Source organism: Lycium barbarum, chromosome 5 (genome assembly GCF_019175385.1).
Source record: "Lycium barbarum isolate Lr01 chromosome 5, ASM1917538v2, whole genome shotgun sequence".
In the NCBI taxonomy this organism is placed as follows: domain Eukaryota; kingdom Viridiplantae; phylum Streptophyta; class Magnoliopsida; order Solanales; family Solanaceae; genus Lycium; species Lycium barbarum.
The window spans coordinates 25,265,559-25,289,204 of record NC_083341.1 but is presented as its reverse complement, the minus strand read 5'-3'; the positions used below and the strand labels follow the sequence as shown (position 1 = coordinate 25,289,204).

At 38.6% G+C, this 23,646-nt stretch overlaps 1 protein-coding gene across 1 annotated transcript; it reads right to left on the bottom strand.

Annotated features, from left to right (window-relative positions):
* Positions 1–7,242: 7,242 nt before the first annotated feature.
* On the bottom strand, positions 7,243–7,734 carry LOC132639333 (agamous-like MADS-box protein AGL80). The gene has a single exon (XM_060355786.1). It carries the CDS (start codon positions 7,732–7,734, stop codon positions 7,243–7,245), a length of 492 nt encoding a protein of 163 aa, XP_060211769.1.
* Between the last annotated feature and the right edge of the window lie 15,912 nt (positions 7,735–23,646).

The following is a 23,646-nucleotide window of genomic DNA, read 5'->3' as shown; positions in this document are numbered from 1 at the left end:
AGAGGCATTATTTGTACGGTGTTCATTATGAGGTTTTCACCGATCACCATAGTCTTTAGCATGTGTTTACCCAAAGAGATCTTAATTCTAGGCAGCGCCGATGGATGGAGCTCCTCAAGGACTATGACATCTCTATTCTGTATTATCCCGGGAAATCCAATGCGGTGGTTGATGCCTTAATTCACAAGGCAGTGAGTATGGGAAGATTAGCTCGATTGATTGTTTCCGAGTGCCTGTTGGCCATGGAGGTTCAGACTCTGGCCAACAGTTTCGTTCAGCCTTGATATTTTAGCTCCGGGCAGATTTTTGGCTTGTATAGAGGTGAGGTCGTCTTTATTGGATCGGATCAGGACTCATCAGTTTGAGGATGCTCAGTTGAGCAAGATTCGAGATAGAGTTTTGAGGGGTGAGGTCAAGGAGGCCATGATTGATTCTTATGGCATTTTGAGGAACAGAGGGTGTGTGTGCGTTCCTCGTGTTGGTGATTTAACTCAGTTGATATTTTCTGAAGCTCATAGCTCTCGCTATTCCATTCATCCGGGGGAGACTAAGATGTACTGTGACTTGAGACAACACTATTGGTGGTGTTAGATGAAGAGAGATATAGTTGATTTTGTGGCTAAGTGTGGAAATTGTCAGCAGGAAAGTATGAACACCAGTGACCCGGTAGGGGTGCTTCAGAGGATTCCCATTCCCAAGTGGAAGTGGGAGAGGATTATCATGAATTTTGTCACGGGTCTTCCGAAGACCCTTAACAAGTTTGACTTTATTTGGGTGATAGTTGATCGGTTGACTAAGTCCGCTCGCTTTGTTCCAGTTCAGGTTTCCTATACCGCGGAGAAGTTAGCCAAGATGTACATTCAGGATATTTTGAGGTTGCATGGGGTTCCTATTTCTGTTGTATCTTATCGGGGTACTATTTTCACTTCCCATTTCTGAAGGGCGTTTCATAAGCAGTTGGATACCCGATTGGATCTTAGTATAGCTTTTCATCCCTAGACCGATGGCCAGTCCGAGCGGACCATTCAGTTGCTCGAGAATATCTTGAGAACGCATGTTATTGATTTTGGTAGTCATTGGGATCAGAACTTACCATTGGTAGAGTTTGCGTACAATAATAGTTATCATTCCAGTATTAGCATGGCGCCTTTTGAGGCTTTATATGGTATGAAATGTAGATCTCCGATTGGTTGATTTGATGGATTCGAGGCTCAGCCTTAGAGCACGTATCTGTTGAGAGAGTCTTTTAATAGAGTGAGAGTTATCCAGGCCAAGTTTTTGGCAACTCAGAGTCGGCAGAAAATGTATGCGGACCGGAAGGTCCGGGATTTAGAGTTTGCTATTCGTGACTAGGTTCTATTAAAGGTTTCACCCATGAAGGGTGTTATGAGGTTCGGTAAGACGGGTAAGTTGAGCCCCAAGTATATTGGTCCGTTTGAGATTGTTAACTGTATAGGTGATGTGGCTTATGAGTTGGTATTCCCGCCGGGCTTAGTGGGAGTTCATCCGATTTTTCATGTTTCGATGCAGAAGAAGTAGGTTCGAAAGTTGAGGTCGAAAAAGATTACTTCTTTGAAGGTGCAATAGAAGCACCGTCCTGTTAAAGAGGCTACTTGGGAGACCGAGTCTGATATGCGTAGCCGATATCTTCAGTTGTTTACTAATTTAGTATTCCCGCTTATTTTCTCTTATTCGCTCGGACGATTCAATTAGTAACATGATGTAACAACCCATTTGGTCGTTATAGTCTTTTCAGTATTTTTGCCCTTTCCTGAGCATTCATTAGCTCATTTTGACCATAGGGGACCATTAGCACGCTTTACGAGGTGTCTAGATCGGATTCAGGGCAACTGTTAGGTGAATTTGGGCATAAAGTGAAAAATAGTTGACCCAAAGTTGACTTTTTGGGTAAATGGACCTTTTCTGAAAATCCGTCGATTTCGAGAGGTCCGGATGGCCGTTTAGAACTTGTGTGTATTTGGTTCGGTTCCTAATGCACTCGGATGCATTTTGGGACTTGGGTTGGGAAATTGAAATTAAGGTATCGGGGGTTAACTCGATCAACGAGACCTCTGTTGGTAATTCTGAGGCCACTAGCGCATTCGCAGCGGCTTTTTATGAGTGTCTATATGTATGATATGTGAGCAGATGGCCTCAGGAATAGTCGGAATATCGGGTTGAATTGTGAACTTCGGTGAGTTTTCTATTGTCTGGTGCCCGCTTTGGCAGCAGCGGTACCACTGGAGAGGTAACCCTGCCGCTGGAGCGGTCCAAGCATTTTAGGCTTGACCGCTGAAGCGGCTCCACTAGGGCGGTCCTAGTGTCGCTAAAACGGGTGACGAGCAGTGTGTATAATTAATGAAGTGTTAAAAGCCTCTAGACCCTCATTTATTTCCATTTTGAAATTAGAGCTTTTGGGGACTGTTCTTGGAGATATTTTGGGAATACTCTTGGAGGTAAATCTTGCTATCCCTCTTCTATTTCATTAATCCTAATCATCATAGATTTCCCCTTTCCTTTAATAATCCCTTAGTAATAGAAGATGAAAGTGGGTTTTGATGAACTTTTTCTCTAGGCTTATTAATGCTGAAATTGATGGGGTTTATTCTAGATTTTGATGAAACTAAGCTTGGTAATCATATATCTTCCATTTCTAGTGTTGAATTTCAGAATTAAGAGTTAGGGTTTATGAGTTAATTTAGCAATTAGTGATTGGGTTATGATCACCTAGTGCTTAATTTTATATTTTGCTTTCGAATTTTCCGTTTTGCCCTTGTGAGCCCCGTTTTTCCAATTTCTAGGGTTAAAATTGACCTAAATTAAGTGGTAGCAATATTAGTATCATTCTTCATGATTTCTAATCCATATTTCGAATATGCCTAGACTATTTTGGTTTTGAGGCTCAGTGGAAAGGCAAGGCAAAGAAGTGATTTTGTTGGTGGTTGCGGTTTCGGCCATCCAGGTAGGTTATGGCTTACCCTTGGTGAGACTTCATATAGCGAATGCATATATTTAGATTATATTGTCGGAGATAGCATGTGAACCTTCGGGTATAAAGTTAGGTTGGATATTTCCTTGGGTTGGGCCCTGTTGTGTTTTGGGGCTAGCCACCCCGTTGGGTTGTGATTTGATTGTTCTATTGTATTGGCTTGATGCCATGAGTTGTTGATAGATATTGGGTTCTGTTTTATCATCTTTATTATGATATTGTTGGCGTACCCACTGTTTCTATTTGTGGTTCGGATATATTGTTGGAATACCCATTATTGGTACTTGTGACTCGTATTTATTGTTGGCGTACCCATTGTTGATACTTGTGGTATTGAGCTTGATTATTGATGATGATACGTGCATTGCACGCACTCTCATTTTTCATGTTACACTATTGAGATACTGATGATATTTGATGAAACACTTTGATGAGCTGGGCTCGGTTTTACTTGAATGACTTGAGAGGCAGATATTCGATGTTAGTTAGTACATGGACTCCACTGGTCCCCCAGAGTGGTGTCCGGTGAGAACCCCCCGTGCGCAAAGATCTAGGGGTCCCGTCTGTCTGTTAGGCAAAGATCCGGGACTGGTGGCACTTAGACTTCGCGATTCACACTGGGTTGTGCTACCGAGATGTCGATATTTTCGTTTGGATTACATGTGTACACAACATTTGCATGGTATTGCATTGCATTCATACACTATTGCATTGCATTGCATTATGGCTTGATTTTAAGATGTTTTGGTGTTGTACTTGTGATGTTGGATTCGGACTCGATACATTCAGACTTGGCACATTTGGGATTAGATGCTTTACTTAGGCAATGATGCGTACTTGGATTCGATTGATTTGATTTATACTTGTTGGTTTGTCTGCCTATCTGCTTTATTATCTGAATTATGTTAGCGATGCTTAGTCGGCCTATGATGCCTACCAGTACTGTTATTTTGTACTGACCTGCACTTGCTGCATTCCTTTATGAATGCAGAGGATCAGGTTGGATCCACTTCCGTTACACGTGGCTGATAGTTGCTTCCGCATTATCTTTGAGTTTTCAAGGTGAGCATGGTCGTTCGCTGCCTTGAAGACTTCCCTGTCATTATGTCCTATTCTATTCAGAGACATAGACACTTTCTGTATTATTATTCCAGACTTGTATTATTTCCCTTTTAAATGCTCTTGTATTACTCAGACTAGACCCTTGGGGTGTTATTATTATTCCGCAATATTCTACTATATATATATATATCGTGAGACTTACGCATTTATTCTATTCCGTTGCTTGATTTAATCATTTATGTCTTAATTATTGTTGGTTTAAGGGTTCGCTTACCGAGGTGGGAGAGGTAAGTGCCCGCACGGCTTATGCCAAAAATGGGTTGTGATAGGTTAATGGAATATGGAATAGTAATGAAGATGGAAGAACTTATCACAATGATTCTCCCCCAAGAAATTCCTTGAAATGCTCGTGAAAGCTCTATTTTTGGAGTGGGTAATGAATGAAATACTTGGGGCCTTTAAATAAGAAATCTGGTCCGTCAGCCGCTTCCGCGGACAGGCCAGCGCTTTCGCACTACCGCTTCAGCGGTTCGGCCATCTCTTTAGTAACACGCGTTTTCGCGCTACCGGTTCAGCCGTTCGGCCACCGCTTTCGCGTGGACTACCGCTTCGGTGCCAACGCGGTCATCAAACACTCGAAAATTATGTGTCTTCCCAAACTTGAAATCGACCCCTGGAACCATCTCGGAACATCTCGGAGAAAAACAAAATACTGCAGATATACATAAAATTGCCCTACGAACTCACTCCTGGCCTCAGAATTCCCATAGGAGATCTCTTTGACCAAGTCAACCCCCGATACCTCAAAACTAACTTTCCGACCCAATGTCCTAAAATGTACCCGAGTGCATTGGGAAACCGAATATACACACAAGTTCTAAATGACCATCCGAACCTCTCAGAACCAACGGATTTCCGATAAAGGTCCGTTTACCCAAAAGTCAACTTTAAGTCAACCCTTTTTCGCTTTAAGACCAAATTTTCCAAAACAAATAACCCAAATTATTTCCAAAAGCTAAACAAGTTCGGCAAAGGATCAAAAGCATCGAAAAAGCAGTAACGACCAAACAGGTCATTACATTCTAATTAGAATTTCAGAACCATATTTTTGGAGTTGTAAAATCCTAGTGATTCGTAGGTGTTGTTGCATCTATGAAATGTATCAAACGTCAATGCCTTGTCGGCTCGCAAATTGTTTGTATTGCAAAAATATTTTATAGAACTGAGAACATGAAAAAATAAATCTATTACTTTTGATTTCCTTATCAATAAGAAAATCATAAATACATTCGTAATAATGTGAAATTCTACATATGGCTATATTAATACAAAATGTACTTATAAGCTCTGTAGGAGGAATAAGCAGTGTTTTTCAAAATCAGTATCATAGCTGTATTTTCTTCAAATTAAACATGCTTGCATCATTAATACTTTCTGAAAAACGCAAAATTTTGGCTAAGATGACCATTGTGGTGAACTAGATAAAGTATGATAACTTGTAGTAGACAAAACAAACATAGATGACTTTAGTAGCAAATTACCACAATTTGAGGGGGCCATTCAACCCACCTACATGAATTTTCACCATTTTTAGTTTCATAAAATATTTTCTTTAGGTTTCATCTTAAATTTTAACTTTGTTTAATTTTAAGTAGGTTTTATTCGAGAAAATTCATTGGTAATTTATTTTCTTAGTCACCGGAGGAGAAACATGATATTTTAAGTTTAAATCCATGAGACGCAAAAAAAAAAATAATAATAGATGATTTCTTACTATCTGCTTAAACTTTGGTGGTCAGAGTTACTAAATACCTATGATGATATATGGCAGCTGTTACCTGGTGAACTAATTGAGGTGCACGTAAATTGGCCTAACACAACAGTCATATAAAAAAATATTTAACGGTTATCTTCACGTAGAACATGGAGTAAGCACATATGCATATCGAGAATTTTTTGTATCGTATAATCAAATGATCTAAAGTAGTTCTGAAAACTTGTTCCAAATTTGGTAATAAATTGATTAGGCCCTTTTGGTACAAGAAGAATTAAATATTTTCTCAAAATACTTGAAAATTCAAAATTCAAATAAGAATATCTGAAACATCATTCCAATATCCAATGTATATTTTGGGATTTTGAAAATTCAAATGATTCAACTTGTGACTTATTTGAAGTATTCAAGGGTGAAATCTAATGATATTACCTTTCTATACTTTAAGTAATTACATAGGTCAATTATAGGATATGATTTCAATATGCTACCATTAAAAATAAAATAATTACGATTTTCTAATATAGTTAATTCTATGATTCACCGTGAACTTGGGTAAATAAACCTTGAATACCAATCATTTCTATTCCTGCATACTTCAAATTGATATTATTGCACTATCTATAGAATTCATTGTCCTTTAGATTATGCACTCACACGAATTTTTTTAAAAATTATTCGCAATATGTAGCACCCGAATATGGTTTTTACTGATTGTACTTTTTGTCCTTGAGCTACAAATCAATTATCATATGCATCCTTTGAAACTCACTTATTTTTTTAACATAAAAGTTGGTATTATACAAGGATGAAAATTATTGTGATTAAAAAAAAAAAAAAAAAAAAAAAAGTAGCGCACCTACAAATAGAAGATGAAGAAGAAAAAGAGTTATATGTTATATTGATGAATGCTGACATGATATGAAATTAAAACAAAAATCATGGTTATTCATTTTAGACACAAAAATTCATAGATATTGAGTTTTAATTTTAAAATCCGCAAGTGTAGCTAGCAATTGTACCTTTTTCTTTGTACAATTCTTCGATATTAATTAAATAACAAAAAGCTTAATATTAATTACATAAATTTCATTTGACTCACATTTAAACTTAAAATAAAGTACTCAATGAATACAAGTATACAATGATTGAAATGTAACAGATCCCAAAACATTAAACATATATCTAGGATGGTCGAATAACGCTCGTACATTTCTTCCTACTATAGCATAATATAACTTTAACATGCCACTAAAACAACATGACCTTAAAAAATAATGTGCTACAAAATAAATATTAGCATGCTCGGTAATCATGATCTTCTATTGATCGAAGTCCCGCTTCAACCCATGACCAAACTTTTTGATGCGCCCCAACATGGAGACCTGCTACTTTGACCTACATCATTCTCCGTTATCTACTCAAAATGAGAGAGAGGTGATGGAGGTTGAGAAGTGTGAGATTGTTGCTCGAGTCGCTTTTTCCTCTCTTCAAGTTTATCCTGTGTAAGAGCAGATAACTTTAACAATTCGTTAATTTCTGTAGCATCAAGGTCAAGTATATCAACCTTTCCCTCGTATAATCGATTGAATGTGATTTCTATTTTCTTCTCTTTGTTTCTTTTCTCGGTCTTTCTAATATTATTTTCTTTCTCCTCCAATTTAGAAGAAAGGTAGGTTTCAAGTTCAACTGACTTTTTAAACTTTTCAGTCTCTGTGTGACTCAAATACCTGGTTACTATAACCTTAGCCGCATCCTCATTTGGCCAAATAGTAGGGCTAGTTTCTCCAGGACTAAAAATTACTAGAGCAATAGGTATGTCACATAAGGTAGACAAGTCATTTGCTTGTTTGGACAAACTAGTTATTTTTCTTGCTTTTCTTTGGCTTTCATCTGAATTGCTAGTCATATCTTGTAACACTAGAAAAAACGAAAAAAAAAATAAGAAGAGAGAGCACTTTCTTTGGGAGCAAAATATATGAATGAATACCTAATTGTGACGATGGAACTAGCAGTACTAAAGTTTATATATAGATGCATAATTAGACTTGTTTATACCATATGGTAATGATTTTGAGTAAATCTAGATAATTTTGTCCGAATTTGGTTATAAATTTGTTAGGACAATTTGAATTCGATAAATTAAGTATTTTCTTAAAGTGCTTGAAAATTCAGGATTCTAATTAGAATTTGAGACAATATTTTTGAAAATGTAAAATCCTAGTGATCTATGGGTGTTATTGCATATATGAAATTTATCAAGGCTGATGTCTTGCCAGTTCACAAATTGTTCATCTTGCAAAAATATTTTATAGAAGTGTAATGACTTCATTTCGTCGTTACTGTGACTTCCGAAAAATTCGCAGCCTTAACCCCCTTAAAACCCTTTTAGTTCGTTGATCTCTTAAAATTTGCTAACTTGATCGGACCTGTCGTGCGAATGGTGTGAAAAATATCAGATTGGGCAAACCGGGCCTGTAATGAGCCGTTTGGTCGTTATTATGTTTCTGACCCTTTTGATCCTTTTCCAAGCTTTATTAGTTCATATTTGACCCCGCGAGGATCGTTGGTATGCTTACTCGAGGTCATCGAAGTTGACCTGGGTAAGTTTTGGGGAAATTTGGCTTAAAAGCGAAAAAAGATTGACTCAAAGTTGACTTTTGGGTAAACGAATTTTTTTCGGAATTCCATCAATTTCGAGAGGTCCGGATGGTCTGTTAGAACTTGTGTGCATAGTTGATTCGGTTTCAAATGCACTCAGGCTGCACTTTGGGACTTGGTTTAGAAGGTTAGTTTTGAGGTATTGGGGGTTGACTCGATCAACGATACCCTCGATGTGAATTCTGAGACTGCGAGTGCGTTCGTAGCACATTTTTATGCATAGTTGCATATTTGATTTATGAGTAAACAGTATCGAGTGTTGGTCGGGATTTGGGGTGAAGTTCATAAAACTAGGGCTATTTCTGGATTACTAGTGTTGCGGAAGCGACACCAGTTACGGCCAAAGCGGTGTCGTAGAAGTGGTGGACCGACTGCTGAAGCGGGCTAGACTATTTGTAAAGGACCGCCGATGCGGTACCCTGAGCGCCGAAGCGCAACCCCTGAAGCGGTCAAGCTAAGCGCCGAAGCGCCTGTCGGGCAGTAACTGAATGGTTTAAGTGGTAAAAACCCCTAAGTCTCTAAACATTTTCCCATTTTGTCTAAAGGCTATTGGAGAGGGTTTTGGAGTTCTTGAAGAGACTAGGCTTTGTGGTGAGTTTCCCCAACCTTATACTTCATTCCTTGATCATAAATCACCATAGAAATTCTTGGTTCATGCTTAGTTCATCAACAAGTTGGGTACTAATAGTGGGTTTTAATGGGTTTCTTCCTAAATGATTTCTTGGCTATAAATTTGAAATTAGTGGTTTGCTTAGCTTTATTTAGCATGGATTTGATGAATATAAACTATAGTAACATGTTTACTTCTTGATTAAGGTCTAATTGTTGAATTGAGATTTAGGGTTTATACCCAAATTTGGGGGTTTTGCCTAGAATTCGAATTTCAATAAATTGTTGGTTCTGCTAGCTTGATATTGATGGGGATTGATCACCTAGAGCTTTAATTTCATGTTGAGATCTTTAGATTCCTAATTTCACCTTTCTAGTTCATAAATCCTATTCCATAGGTTGGGAATTTGGATCTTGAATAGAAGTAAGGTTTGAATAATGCTCTTCTTGATTCTAATTAAGGTTTGAATAATGCTCTTCTTGATTCTAATTCCAGGATTCGGATTTGTTTAGACATTCATTATCTCGAGGCTCAAAGGAAAGGGAAGACTAAGGTTTGATTATTGGACACCCCTTACTGTTCGGCCTTACAGGTAGGTTACAGTTTATCCTATGGTGAGACTTCATTTAGTGAAGCATATATTTAGACGATATTGTCGGAGAAAGTATGTAATTCTTCGAGTATAAAGTTGGGTTAGATATTGTCTTAGGTTGGGCCCTGTTGTGTGATTGGGGTTAGCCACCCCGTTGTGTTATGTCTTATCTTGTTCTATTGTTGTTGGCTTGATGCCATATGGAGATAGCAGATATTGGAGACTATTGATGTATCTTGACCATGATATTGTAGTATCTTACTTGTAGATGTTTGATACGAGGATAGTGTTGTGTTATGGCTTATTGTGTAGCCTTTTCATGATATTGTTGGTGTGCCCACGCATGGCACCTGTGATATTGATTTAATTATTGACATTGAACTCATACATTCTCATCCTTGATGATATACTATTGATACATTGATGATACTTGAGGAAATTCTATTACGAGATGGGCTCAATCGGAATTGAGGTATGAGTGTGGCAATTGCTGAGGTTGTTGCCGGAATCGCGAGGTAGCGGTTGCCAAGATTATTGCCAAAACCGTGAGGTACATGGACTTCGCAGGTCCCCTATGGGTTATGTTGCCGAGATGTGATATTCCATCATCAGAGTATATATGTACGGTGCGTATGCATTGCATTGTACTATGGCTTTTATTGTGATATTCTCTTGTGATGTACTTGTGAAATACAGATTTAGATTGATATATTGAGACTTGGCACATTTGGGTTTAGATGTTATAACATAGGTGATGACATGTACTTGGTGATTGGCTCGTGTTTGACTCATATCCTATTGATTTACCTGTTTATCTTACTTTATTGCCATGATATATGTTAGCGAATCTTAGTCGGCCTACGATACATACCAGTACTTGTTGTTTTGTACTGACCTGCACTTGCCGCATTCTTTTATGAATGTATAGTACCAGGTGAGATCGACTTGTACTCCTCGTGACTGATATTCGAGGATGGCTGATTCGAGTCCTTCAGAGTGAGCATGAGGACGTTCGCTGCCCGATGACTCTTTCTACCATTATTTCTTTATTTCTATTCTAAGACATGAACTTTGAGACTACTTATGTATTATTATGATTCAGAATTGTAGTATTTAGTTAGGTGCTCTTGTATGACCAGATCAGATACAGGGGCGGATTTCGTTTACTTTCGCACTTTTTTATTTATATTATAAAAGAGTGAGACTTTCACTATTTTACATCTTCCGCTATTTTTTCCCATTATTGTGAATGTCGAGTTAAGGGTTCGCCTACCGAAGGTGGGAAAGGTAGGTGCCCACATGACTTAGTGAAATTGGGTCGTGACAGGGCCCAGTCATACCGTCGTGGCGACAGTCCTGCTGCCCCAGCGCTGGCGCAACTAGTGGCAGGAAGCTCCGCTGAAGCAAAGCTGTAGAATCTTTAAAGGACCACCCCAGCAGTGCGGCTACCGCTGAAGCGGTGCCGCCACAGTGAACGATAGACTGCCACAGCAGTTGACGGGCAGTTGTATCCCTATTTAAAGTTCATTTATTGACTTGACCTAATATTCATTTCCCCAAATCTACAGCCGCCACTAAGAGAAAATTCTAGCCCTAGAGACTTAAATATTGGGAAGGTAAACTCTTAAAATCCCTCATTTCATCTTCCTTTAATTCCCTCTTTCTTCTTGCACAATTTATGATTATAGTAGAGCATTAAAAGAGGGTTCCTTCTCTTATCTTATGAGACCTTTGGTTAAATGTGGTAATGGCTAACCTAGAACAATTAGTAACTTCAAGATAACTCTTTTATTGCAAACCTAGATTAAATAGCAAGTTCTAAGCCTAAATCATTCTATTTCCTAAATGGGTAAATTTGTTAGATGCCAATAATGTCTTATGTGAATTAGTGAGGTAAGTTTGACTTAGGTAAACCTTGTTTTCCATAAAGAGGTGAAATAGCTATAATCAAGAATCTAGAAAAATTATTTTAGAAATGACGATTCTACCCCTATAACCCGAAATTCCTCAATTGTTACTTACTCGAATGCATCCATCATTCTTAGACCTTCCGGACCTACAAGTTCGCTACGAAGATGGAAGATGGAATCCAAGTGGATGGTCGCACACCTGTTCGGCCCTAAGGTAGGCTTATGGATTCCATCTCTTGGTAATCTCCAGTTAGACTTTTATACATGAGTATTAGATAAAACAGAGAATGCATGTATAGGATCTCAGAGATTAGGCTGGATACTTAGATTAATAATGTATAAGAGGTAGCGGTTATTATGTAACGCTAGTATGGTTGTGGATTATGATTACCCTATGGTGAGAGTTCGATTAGCGAAGCATATATTTAGACGGTATGGTCGGAGAATGCATGTAAACCTTCGGGTAAGAAGTTGGGTTGGATATTATCTTAGGATGGGCCTTGTTGTGTGATTTAGGGCTAGCCACCCTATTGTGTTATGACTTACCCTGTTCTATTTGTCGTTGGCTCGATGCCACGTGGAGATATTAGATATTGGTGACTAATGATTTATCTTGATGATGATATTGTAGCACCATACTCGTGCTGCTTTGAGGCGAGGATTATGATTCTATTATGGCTTATTGTCTAGCCTTTTTATTGATATTGTTGGTATGCACATGTGTGGTACTATTGATATTGATTTGATTATTGACATCGAACTCATACATTGCACGCATTCTCATCCTTCATGATATACTGTTGATACATTGATGATATAGAAGGAAACACTGTTATGAGCTGGGCTCAGTTGGATGAGAGTGACGTGAGGATCGAAGTCTGATGTTTATCCTAGAATCGAGGTATAAGAGTTGATAGTGATTGCTGAGGTATTTTCCATAATCGTGAGGGTACATGGACTTCGCGGGTCCCCTATGGATTGTGCTATCGAGATGTGATGTTCCATTATCAGAGTACATGCGTACGGTGCATATACATTGCATTCACACTTCATACATCACTGCATTGCATTGTATCAATTGGCTTCCTGTGATATTCCTGTGATTTATTGTGATGCCTTGTGATATACTGATTCGAGTTGAATATACTGAGACTTGACACAGTTGGGTTTAGATGCTATAACATAAGTAATGACATGTGGTGATATAATTGTAATGTACTGAATCAGATTAAACACTAGTTGGGATTAGTTGCTATAATTATATTGGATTCGGGAAGCGTGGTGTTAGGTAACCTTAATATAAAGGTGCGTGATATTTCTAGGTTGGGTGAGTAATGAACACTAGAATGATGAGAGAATTTCCTTCAAACACGAGCGATTATGTGACGATAGTTGACAAGTGATTCGTGAGCATTTCCTATTGTTGTTATAGGAGCTATAAAGTGAGTGTTAATGTAATGTGTAGATGAATCCCTAAGAATGAGTTGATGAAATAAGAACCTTCTATTTGTTGAAGTGAGTGGTAGGTGATGTGCACTGTTGACTTAGTTTGCCTACTATGCTTATTTGTAGATTCTATTACCGTTATGCATTTCTAACCATTGTCGGCCTATGATGCTTACCAGTGCTATTGTTGTACTGATACTACTTTTGCTACATCCCTTTTTTAGCGTAGAGTTTTTCGGGATATTGATTGGTTGGAGTTTTTCGAAAAATGCACGGTGCCTATCTTGAAGGCCTCCATCATTCTCAATCCGAGATAGAGACTGAATCTTAGATTTATTGTTGCATCCAGTATTCAAATCTTAGTCGCTCTTATACTAGTCTAGAGCAGGTCATGGGAAATAGAGTTAGTGTATTGATTAAATTGTTGTAAACATTTCCACAATTTTGTTTATATATATATTGGTTTGACTTTCATTTTTTATTATAATATATCTTGAAGGATAATGAATCTCGTTCTTCGCTTGTTTATGAATTGTTTGGGGTTAAGGATTCGCCTACAGATGTGAAAATGGTGGGTGCCCGAGCAGTCCTAAAATGGTACCGTGACAAGAAGTCAGAACATGAAAAAATAAATCTATTTCTTTTGATTTCATAATAATGTGAAATTTTGCATATGGCTATATATTAATACAAAATGTACTTATAGACTATATAGGAGGAATAAGCAGTGTTTTTCTAAATTAGTATTATAACTGTATTTTCTTTAAATTAAACATGATGTGTCACTAATTGAGGTGCACGTAAATTGGTCTGACACAACAGTCATCTTCACGTAAAAGAGGTGAGTTTGGAGTAAGTACATATGCATAAGGGGAATTTTTTGTACCGTATGATCAAATGATTTAACGTAGATTTTGATAACCTGTTCCAAATTTGGTAATAAATTGATTAGCACATTTTGGTACAAGAAGAATTATGTATTTTCTAAAAATGTTTCAAAAATTGAAATTCAAATAAGAATTTTCGAAACGTTATTGCAATATCCAATGTATATTCTGGGATTTTGAAAATCCAAATGATCAACTTGTAACTTTGTATATTTGAAGTATTCTAGGTGAAGTCTAATGATATTACCTTCTTATACTTTAAGTAATTAAACAGGTCAGTATGAGGATATGACTTCAATATGTTACCGTTAAATATATAAAAAATTATGATTTTCTAATATAGTTAATTCTATGATTCACTGTGAACTTGAGTAAATAAACCTTGAATACCAATTGTTTCTATTATGAGTATCTGAAATTGATATTATTGCACTATATATAGAATTCATTGTCCTTAAGAATATGCACTCACGCCATTTTTTAAAAATTATTCGCAATATGTAGCGCCTGAATATGGTTTTTAATGATTGTACCTTTTTCCCTCGAGCTACAAATCAATTCTCGTATGCATCCTTTGAAACTCACTTATTTTTTTAACATATAAGTTGCTATTATACAAGAATGAAAATTATTGTGATTTTAAAATAAAATAAAAAAAGCAAAAAGTAGCGCACCTACAAATAGAAGATGACGAAGAAAAGAAGTATATGTTATATTGATGAATGCTGACGTGATATGAAATTAAAACAAGAATCATGGTTATTCATTTTAGACATAAAAATTCATAGATATTAAATTTTGATTTTAAAATTTGCTAGTGTAACTAGCAATTGTACCTTTTTCTTTTTACTATTCTTCGATATTAATTAAACAAGAAAAATCTTAATATTAACTCAATAAATTTTGTTGACTCAGATTGAAACTGAAAATAAAATACTCATTGAATAGAGTAGACAATGATCGAAATGTGTCAGATCCCAAAATACTGCACATATATCTAGGATGGTCGAATAATGCTAGTACATTTCTTCCTACTATAACATAATATAACTTTAACCTACCATGAAAACAACATGAGCTAAGAAACGATGTGCTAAAAAATAAATACTAGTATGCTCGGTAATCATGATATTCTATTGGTCCAAGCCCTGCATCCACCCATGACGAAACTTTTTGATGCGCCCCCAACATGGAGACCACTACTTTGACCTACATCATCTCCGTTATCTACTCAAAATTAGAGAGAAGTGTGATATTGTTGTTCGAGTCGCGTTTTCCTATCTTCAAGTTTATCCTGTGTAAGAGCAGATAACTTTAACAATTCGTTTATTTCTATACCATCAAGGTCAAATATATTAACCTTTCCCTCGTATAATCGATTGAACGTGATTTCTATTTTCTTCTCCTTGTTTCGTTGCTCGGTTTTTCTAATATTATTTTCTTTCTCCTCCAATTTAGAAGAAAAGTAGGTTTCAAGTTTAACAAAAATTTTAAACTTTTCATTCTCTATGTGACTCAAATACCTGGTTACTATAACCTTAGCCTCATCCTCATTTGGCCAAATAGTAGGGTTGGTTTCTCCATGACTAAAAATTATTAGAGCAATAGGTATGTCACATAAGGTAGACAAGTCATTTGCTTGTTTCGACAAACTAGTTATTCTTCTTGCTTTTCTTTGGCTTTCATCTGAATTGCTAATCATGTCAGGTAACACAGAAAAAAAGAAAAAGAAAAAAGAGAGAGCACTTTCTTTGGGAGAAAAATGTATGAATGAATACCTAATTGTGAAAATGGAATAGGAGTCCTGAAATGTATATATAGATGCATAATTGGACTTGTTTATACCATATGGATATGATTTTGAGTAAATCTAGATAATTTGGTCCGAATTTGGTTATGAATTTATTAGGACAATTTGAATTTGATGAATTAAATAATTTCTTAAAGTGCTTGAAAGTTCAAGATTCTAATTAGAATTTCAGACCATATTTTCGAACATGTAAAATCCTAGTGATCTGTGGGTGTTATTGCATATATGAAATTTATCAAGGATGATGCCTTGCCGGCTCAGATATTGTTCTTATTGCAAAAATATTTTATAGAAGTCAGAACATGAAAAAATAAATCTATTTCTTTTTATTTTCTTGTCAATAATAAAATCATAAATACATTCGTAATAATGTGAAATCTTGCATAAGGCCATATATTAACACAAAATGTACTTATAGTCTATATAGGAGGAATAACCAGTGTTTTTCTAAATTAGTATTATAACTGTATTGTCTTTAAATTAAACATGATGTCTCATTAATCGAGGTGCACGTAAATTGGCCTGACACAACAGTGATATAAAAAAATATTTTAACGATTTTCTTCACGTAAAAGAGGTGAGCTTGGAATAAGTACAGATGCAAAATGGGAACTTGTTGTACGGTATGATCAAATGATGTTACACCTCGGAAAATCTTCCGTTGGTACGCAAGTGAATGAACTAGTAAGGAGTATGAGTATATGATGTTTTCATGGGCGAGCGATGACATTCGATGATTCTAGGTGAGAGTTCAAAAATGTTAGAGATGGGGGAAGAGGATTGCCAAGAGAAGGCAAAGTATTTGATAAGCATCGGAAAGAAATTACGAGTGACGAGTTAGTAAGGGCTTAATGTTGTCTTGGAGAAGAGTGATAACGTCCCTTGTATTGGTATTGAAGTGTTGAACAAGTGTTAAGAAGGTTCCATAAGGATTGGAGATCAAACGAGACGACGAAACGAACTTCGGGATCACTGGGGATTATACGGCCAAACATACTGGCCGTATAATTTATACGGTCCGTATGTTTGGGACCGTATAATCAACCCAGATTGGCCAAACTTTCTGGACCAATTGTACGACCAAACATACGGCCCGTACAATTTATACGGACCGTATGTTGGTCCGTATGTTTGGTCGGGACAGTTTTTGTCCAATAAATGTAAGGGACCAAGGTTATTTCATTTCATTTCTTCTTGACACCCCTTCTCTCTAAAACATTTCTATACATATATTATACAAGTTTTCAAGGGTTTTTAGTGATCAACGACATAAATCAAGTGAATCAAGAGTAAGGAAACCCATTAAAGACCATTCAAGTCAAGAAATCCAAATGGAGGAAAACTAGAGTTTTTGCTCAAGTGGAGTATTACCAACTAAGGCTCGTTACTACAACATCTAAGGTAAGATACATGATATTTATATATTGTTTAAGGTATTTGAGAGTTAAAATGCTTGGACATTAGAAGAGTATAGCAAAATGGGTCATGAATGATGAATAGTGACGTTTTGAGAAATAGTTTTAATTGAATCATGATTGTTGTTGTGTTGTGACACAAATGGGTTATAAATGACATTAAGATCATGAAATAGGCATTGTATGTGAATGGACAAAATCGTGCGTTATGGTCTTGAATATGGAAAATTTGAAGTGAATTGAGAATATGGATAATGTAGATGACTAAAGGCTATTGTTATGATATTGTAAACGTATTATTGACGTTTGGGAGTTGAATTACGATATGGAGGAATGTTGTATAAATAAAGGAGATGCTGTCCGATTCTCCCTAGCTTTAGCCATTTATGCTAGTTGTCAACTCTAACTACAGTATGACCTTGATGAAGGTATAAACGCAAGCGTGGAAGAGAACATGCAAGTGTTATATAGTCGAACGAAAAGGTATGTAAGGCTAACCCTTCTTTCATAAGGCATGGTTCCTTGGCCTAGCGTCTAAATCTTCTATAAGCCTATGATTTCTTCAAATGATTGACCTTCCGAGCTAATAAGCTCACGATGCTTGATGTGCTACGATAGTACTAAGTCCCTCGTATGACGAGTAGGCCTATAAGACAGATGTAATGATAACGACGAAGATAGTGATAATGATAGTAATAATGATGAGAATAATGTGATGATTAAGATGCCTATGGGCTATTGTATGTATGTGTGCCTATGAAGGGCTATGAGAAGACCCCGAGCTTGTGATGCCGGGTAGAATGTATGTATATGAATATGTATAGAGTATGGATATGACTACATAACGCACAAGCACTTCTGCAGAAGGTACGGATAACCCTGATGCCTTGGTAGGGCCAGGTATGTATGACCTTGAGCCTTGGTTGGCCAGGTATGTATGAAACACCGATCCTTTATGGTCGAGTACGCTATACAAAAAGCTATATAAAGGCTATAAGTATATATATATATAAGTGTGTGTGTATATGACATCAATATGAGTACGAATATGTTATAAAAATGAATGTGAAGGTAAATAAATACGGATATGGATATATGTACACGGATACACAATAGAAATGGAATGTCCTTGTGGAAAGCAAGTAAGTGCTATGACGACGATATTATTATCTCCCATGTTATGCTATTTCATCTGTTGACTCTTAAGCTTTCATATTAATATTGATCATGCTTTACATACTCAGTATATTCTTCGTACTGACGTCCTTTTATTTGTGGACGCTGCGTCATGCCCGCAGGTGCACAGGGAGACAGGCTTGATCCATAGCTATATTTTAAGGGACTACATAGCGGAGCTCCATTTCATTCGGAGCTATAGCTTTTGGTTACTTATTCTTTTGTGTACATAATTATGGGCATAGCGGGGTCCTGTCCCGCTCATGTGATATGTTATAACCTTCTTAGAGGCTCGTAGACATGTGTATGTGGTTAGATGTGTTCGGCCTTGTCGGCCTATATTTTTGTATGTCATTTTGTTGGCCTTGTCGGCCCATGTACATTGATGAGGCATAGATGCCTATGATGATATAAGAAATGTTGTCGTCCAATTGGGACCAATATGATTGATGGCTAGAATGCATGATTTGATTTATGGCTCACCTAGACGTTATGTGAAAGTATGTTAAAGGGGTGCCCGGGTGGGGTAGCGCCAGGTGCTCGTCGCGGCCCCCCTAGTCGGGTCGTGACAAAAGTGGTATCAGAGCAGTTCAGTCCTAGGGTGTGTCTACGAGCCGTGTCTAGTAGAGTCTTGGTTATGGGTGTGTTGCGCGCCACACTTATAAACAGGAAGCTGCGGACATTTTAGGAATAAATGACCTTCTTTCTTCATAAGAATCGTGCGATAGAGCCATGATGTAAGAAATTCTTGTTCCTTAATCGTGTGTTGTGTATTTCAGAGATGCCTAAAAAAGAAAGGCTACAGCAGCCCAAAAGGGCAAGACGGTGGCAGAAAGGCGAGCTGAAAGAGCACCGCCACCGGTAGTAGAGGAAAATGAGTCCCAGAGTGCGGCTCAATCTCAGTCCTCCCAGACAATGCCTATTACTGAGGAGTGTGAGGGAGCCTCAGCCCCAGCTCCAGCACCTCCAGCTCCTCTACCAGATGCGTCGGGCCAAGATGTAAAAGAGGCCATACATTTGCTTACACAGTTGGTTGCTGCTCAGACTCAGCGGCAAAGTACAGGGCAGGGTGACAGGGTTGTTAGTGCAAGGGCCTGTGACTTCATTACTTTAAACCCTCTGAAATTCTTTGGGTCAAAGCCGGAGGAGGACCCCCAGGACTTTATTGATGGTATGTTGAGGACGCTTTGATTGATACATGTTTCAGACACCGAGTCGGTGGAGTTAGTGTCATATAGATTAAGAGATGTCTCGATCCAGTGGTATACAGTCTGGATGGCTTCACGGGGAGCCAATGCACCTCCCCCGGTATGGCAAGAGTTTGTTGATGCCTTTCTCCGTCATTATATGCCTCTAGAAGTTCGGCGAGCTAGGGCCGATAAATTCTTAAATTTGAGGCAGGGTAGCATGAGTGCTCTAGAGTACAGTCTTCGCTTCAATTTCTTAGCCAGGTATGCTTCGGCCATGGTAGCGGATATAGGTGATCGGGTACACCGATTTGTGAAAGGCTTAGGACCACACTTGATTGATAGATGCTTGACTGCGTCCCTTCAGAACGGTATGGATATTGCACGCATTCAGGAACATGCTCAGAACTTAGAAGAAAGCCTACAGCAGCGGAGAAGTGAACGCGAGCAGGATAGGGGTCATAGCAAGAGGGCCAGATCTTCAGGCCCGATGAGTGAGTCCAGAGGTGGACACAGGCAGCAGTTCCCTAGACATTCGGGCAATTCTATGACCAGTGCATCTCCACGGTTTTCAGGCCAGAGCCTTGATAGATCTGCTCGTTCAGGGTCGAGTCCGAGTTATTCAGGACCTCAGTTCAGAGATGATGCAGGCAAGTCAAGGCCACATGTACCACGATGTTCCCAGTGTGGGAAGTTTCATTGGGGTCGATGCTGAGTGGGCTCAGATGTTTGCTATTCATGTGGTCGACCAGGCCATATCATGCGTGATTGCCCCTCAGTACATGGTAGAGGTAGGACCCAGCCATCAGGGCCGGCAGCCGGATCTTCAGCGTCTGCACGCCCTACGGGGCCAGGTTCACATGCGCCAGTCGGCCATGGTAGAGACAAAGGGAGAGCTCCCACTTCTAGCGGTCCTCAGCACCGTATTTATGCTTTGGCTGGGCGCCAAGATCTTGAGTCTTCCCCTGACGTGGTCAAGGTATATTATCGGTATTCTGTCATGATGTATATGCTTTGATTGATCCGGGCTCCACATTGTCATATGTTACTCCCTATATAGAGGGTCGATTTAAAATTGAGCCGGAGTCGATCAAACCTTTTGAGGTGTCTACACCCGTGGGTGAATCGGAAATAGCTAGCCGAGTATATAGAGATTTTGTAGTTGTGATATGTGACCGCCGTACTATAGTTGACTTGCATGAGCTAAAGATGGTAGATTTTGATGTCATTATGGGCATGGATTGGTTGGCTTCTTGTTATGCCAATGTTGATTGCTGGATGAAAATGGTTCGTTTCCAGTTTCCGGGAGAACCAGTTTTAGAATGGAAAGGAAATACGGCATCACCAAAAGGTAGGTTTATTTCCTATCTAAAGGCAAGGAAAATGATCACAAAAGGGTGTATTTATCATCTAGTACGAGTTCAAGATGTAGAAGCTGAGTCGCCGACTCTACAGTCAGTTCCAGTGGTGAATGAATTCCCGGAATAGCTTCCAAGCCTTCCTCCCGAGCGGGAGATTGATTTTTCTATTGAGGTGCTGCCAGACACTAAGCCTATATCTATTCCTCCCTATAGAATGGCTCCTGCAGAATTGAATGAGTTGAAGGAGCAATTGAAAGATTTGCTTGATAAAGGCTTCATTAGGCCTAGTTCATCCCCGTGGGGAGCACCCATATTGTTTGTCCGAAAGAAAGAGAGTTCGTTGAGAATGTGCATTGATTACCGGCAATTGAATAAAGTGACGATTAAGAAAAAATATCCTCTTCCGAGGATTGATGATTTATTTGATCAGTTGCAAGGTGCCAAATGGTTTTCAAAAGATCGATTTGAGGTCCGGGTATCATCAAGTGAGAGTTAGGGAGAAAGATATCCCTAAGACAGCCTTCAGAACAAGATATAGTCATTTTGAGTTCCGGGTAATGTCATTTGGGCTAACTAATGCACCGGCGGTGTTTATGGATTTGATGAACAATATGTTCAGGCCCTTTCTGGATTTGTTCATGATTGTATTCATTGACGATATCTTAGTGTATTCTATATCCGAGGCAGAACATGCGGATCATTTGCGTATTGTCCTTGGAATTCTTCGAACTCGAGAGTTGTTTGCAAAGTTTTCCAAATGCGAGTTCTGGTCGAACTCAGTGGCATTCCTAGGGCATATTGTTGCAACCGATGGTATTCGAGTGGATAGCCAAAAGATTGAGGCTGTGAAGACTTGGCCAAAGCCCACAACTCCTACAGAGGTTCGTAGTTTTTTGGGCTTAGCAGGTTATTACAGGAGATTAGTTGAGGGTTTTTCTTCTATTTCTACACCACTTACAAGATTAACCCAGAAATCGGCAAAGTTTCAGTAGACAGATGCTTGCGAACGTAGTTTCCAAGAGTTGAAAGATAGGTTGACTTCTGCACCAGTCTTGACACTTCCAGAGGGATTGGAAGGATATGTTGTTTATTGTGATGCCTCAGGTGTTGGGCTAGGCTTTGTATTGATGCAGCACGGTAAAGTGGTTGCATATGCTTCAAGATAACTGCGGAAACTTGAGCAGAATTATCCGACCCACGATCTAGAATTGGCCGCAGTGGTTCATGCTTTAAAGACATGGAGACATTATTTATATGGTGTCCATGTGGATATTTATACCGATCATAAGAGCCTTCAGTATATTTTCAGGCAGAAAGAGTTGAATTTGTGGCAACGACGATGGCTAAAGTTGCTAAAAGATTATGACGTTGATATCTTGTATCACCCCGGAAAGGCGAATGTTGTAGCTGATGCTCTCAGCCTCATATCTATGGGAAGTTTATGTGATGTACGATCGGAGAAAAGAGAAATGACTTGTGAGCTTCAGCAATTAGCTAGCCTAGGAGTCCGAGTAGTGGACTCAGGTAACAAGGGAACTACTATTCAGAATTCAACAGTTTCGTCGCTAGTCGCGGAGGTGAAAGAGCAGCAATACGAAAATCCCATTCTAATGCAGTACAAAGATACACTCCCTCAGAAAGAGGAGTCATCATTTGATATTTCAGGGGATGGAGTTCTCCGATGCCGAGGCAGATTATGTGTCCCTGATGTGGCAAGTTTACGCCACCAGATTTTGAGAGAAGCTCATTGTTCTCGTTATTCTGTCCACCCCGGAGCGACAAAAATGTATCATGATCTTAAGTTTGTATATTGGTGGAATGGGATGAAGAAAGATGTAGCGGAATTTGTGGCTCAATGTCTTAATTGCCAACAAGTGAAAATCGAGCACCAAAAACCGGGCGGATTGTTGCAAGCTATAGAAATCCCAACTTGGAAGTGGGAAGTGATTAACATGGATTTCATTACAGGCTTAACTCGTTCTCGACGCAAGTATGATTCCATATGGGTGATTGTTGATAGACTTACAAAGTCAGCTCACTTCTTGCCAGTCAGGACGACGTATGTGGCTGAAGATTATGCAAAACTGTATGTTAAAGAGATAGTGAGACTCCATGGTGTTCCAGTATCGATTATCTCAGACAGAGGAACTCAGTTTACAGCTAAATTTTGGGAGTCTTTCCAAGCTGGTTTAGGGACCCATGTGAACCTTAGCACGGCATTTCATCCACAGACCGATGGGCAAGCCGAAGGTACTATCCAGACTCTTGAAGATATGTTACGGGCATGTATAATAGATTTTGGAGGTAGTTGGGATGATCATTTGCCACTCATTGAATTTACTTACAATAATAGTTATCATTCTAGCATTCAAATGGCACCGTATGATGCTTTATATGTGCGAAAATGTAGATCCCCAATTGGGTGGTTTGAAATAGGAGAGACTCAGTTGATAGGGCCAGACTTGGTCCGGCAAGCCATAGAGAAAGTCAAGCTCATACAAGATCGGTTGTTAGCGGCTCAAAGTCGTCAGAAGTCCTATGCAGATAATCGTCGAAGAGACTTAGAGTTCCAAGTTAAGGATTGGGTATTCTTGAAAGTGTCGCCAATGAAGGGCGTTATGAGATTTGGAAAAAAGGGGAAGCTTAGTCCCCGGTATATTAGGCCTTATGAGATTGTGCGCAAGATAGGCAAGGTGTCCTATGAGTTAGATCTACCCCCCGACTTGGAGTCAGTTCATCCAGTTTTCCACGTCTCAATGCTCCGAA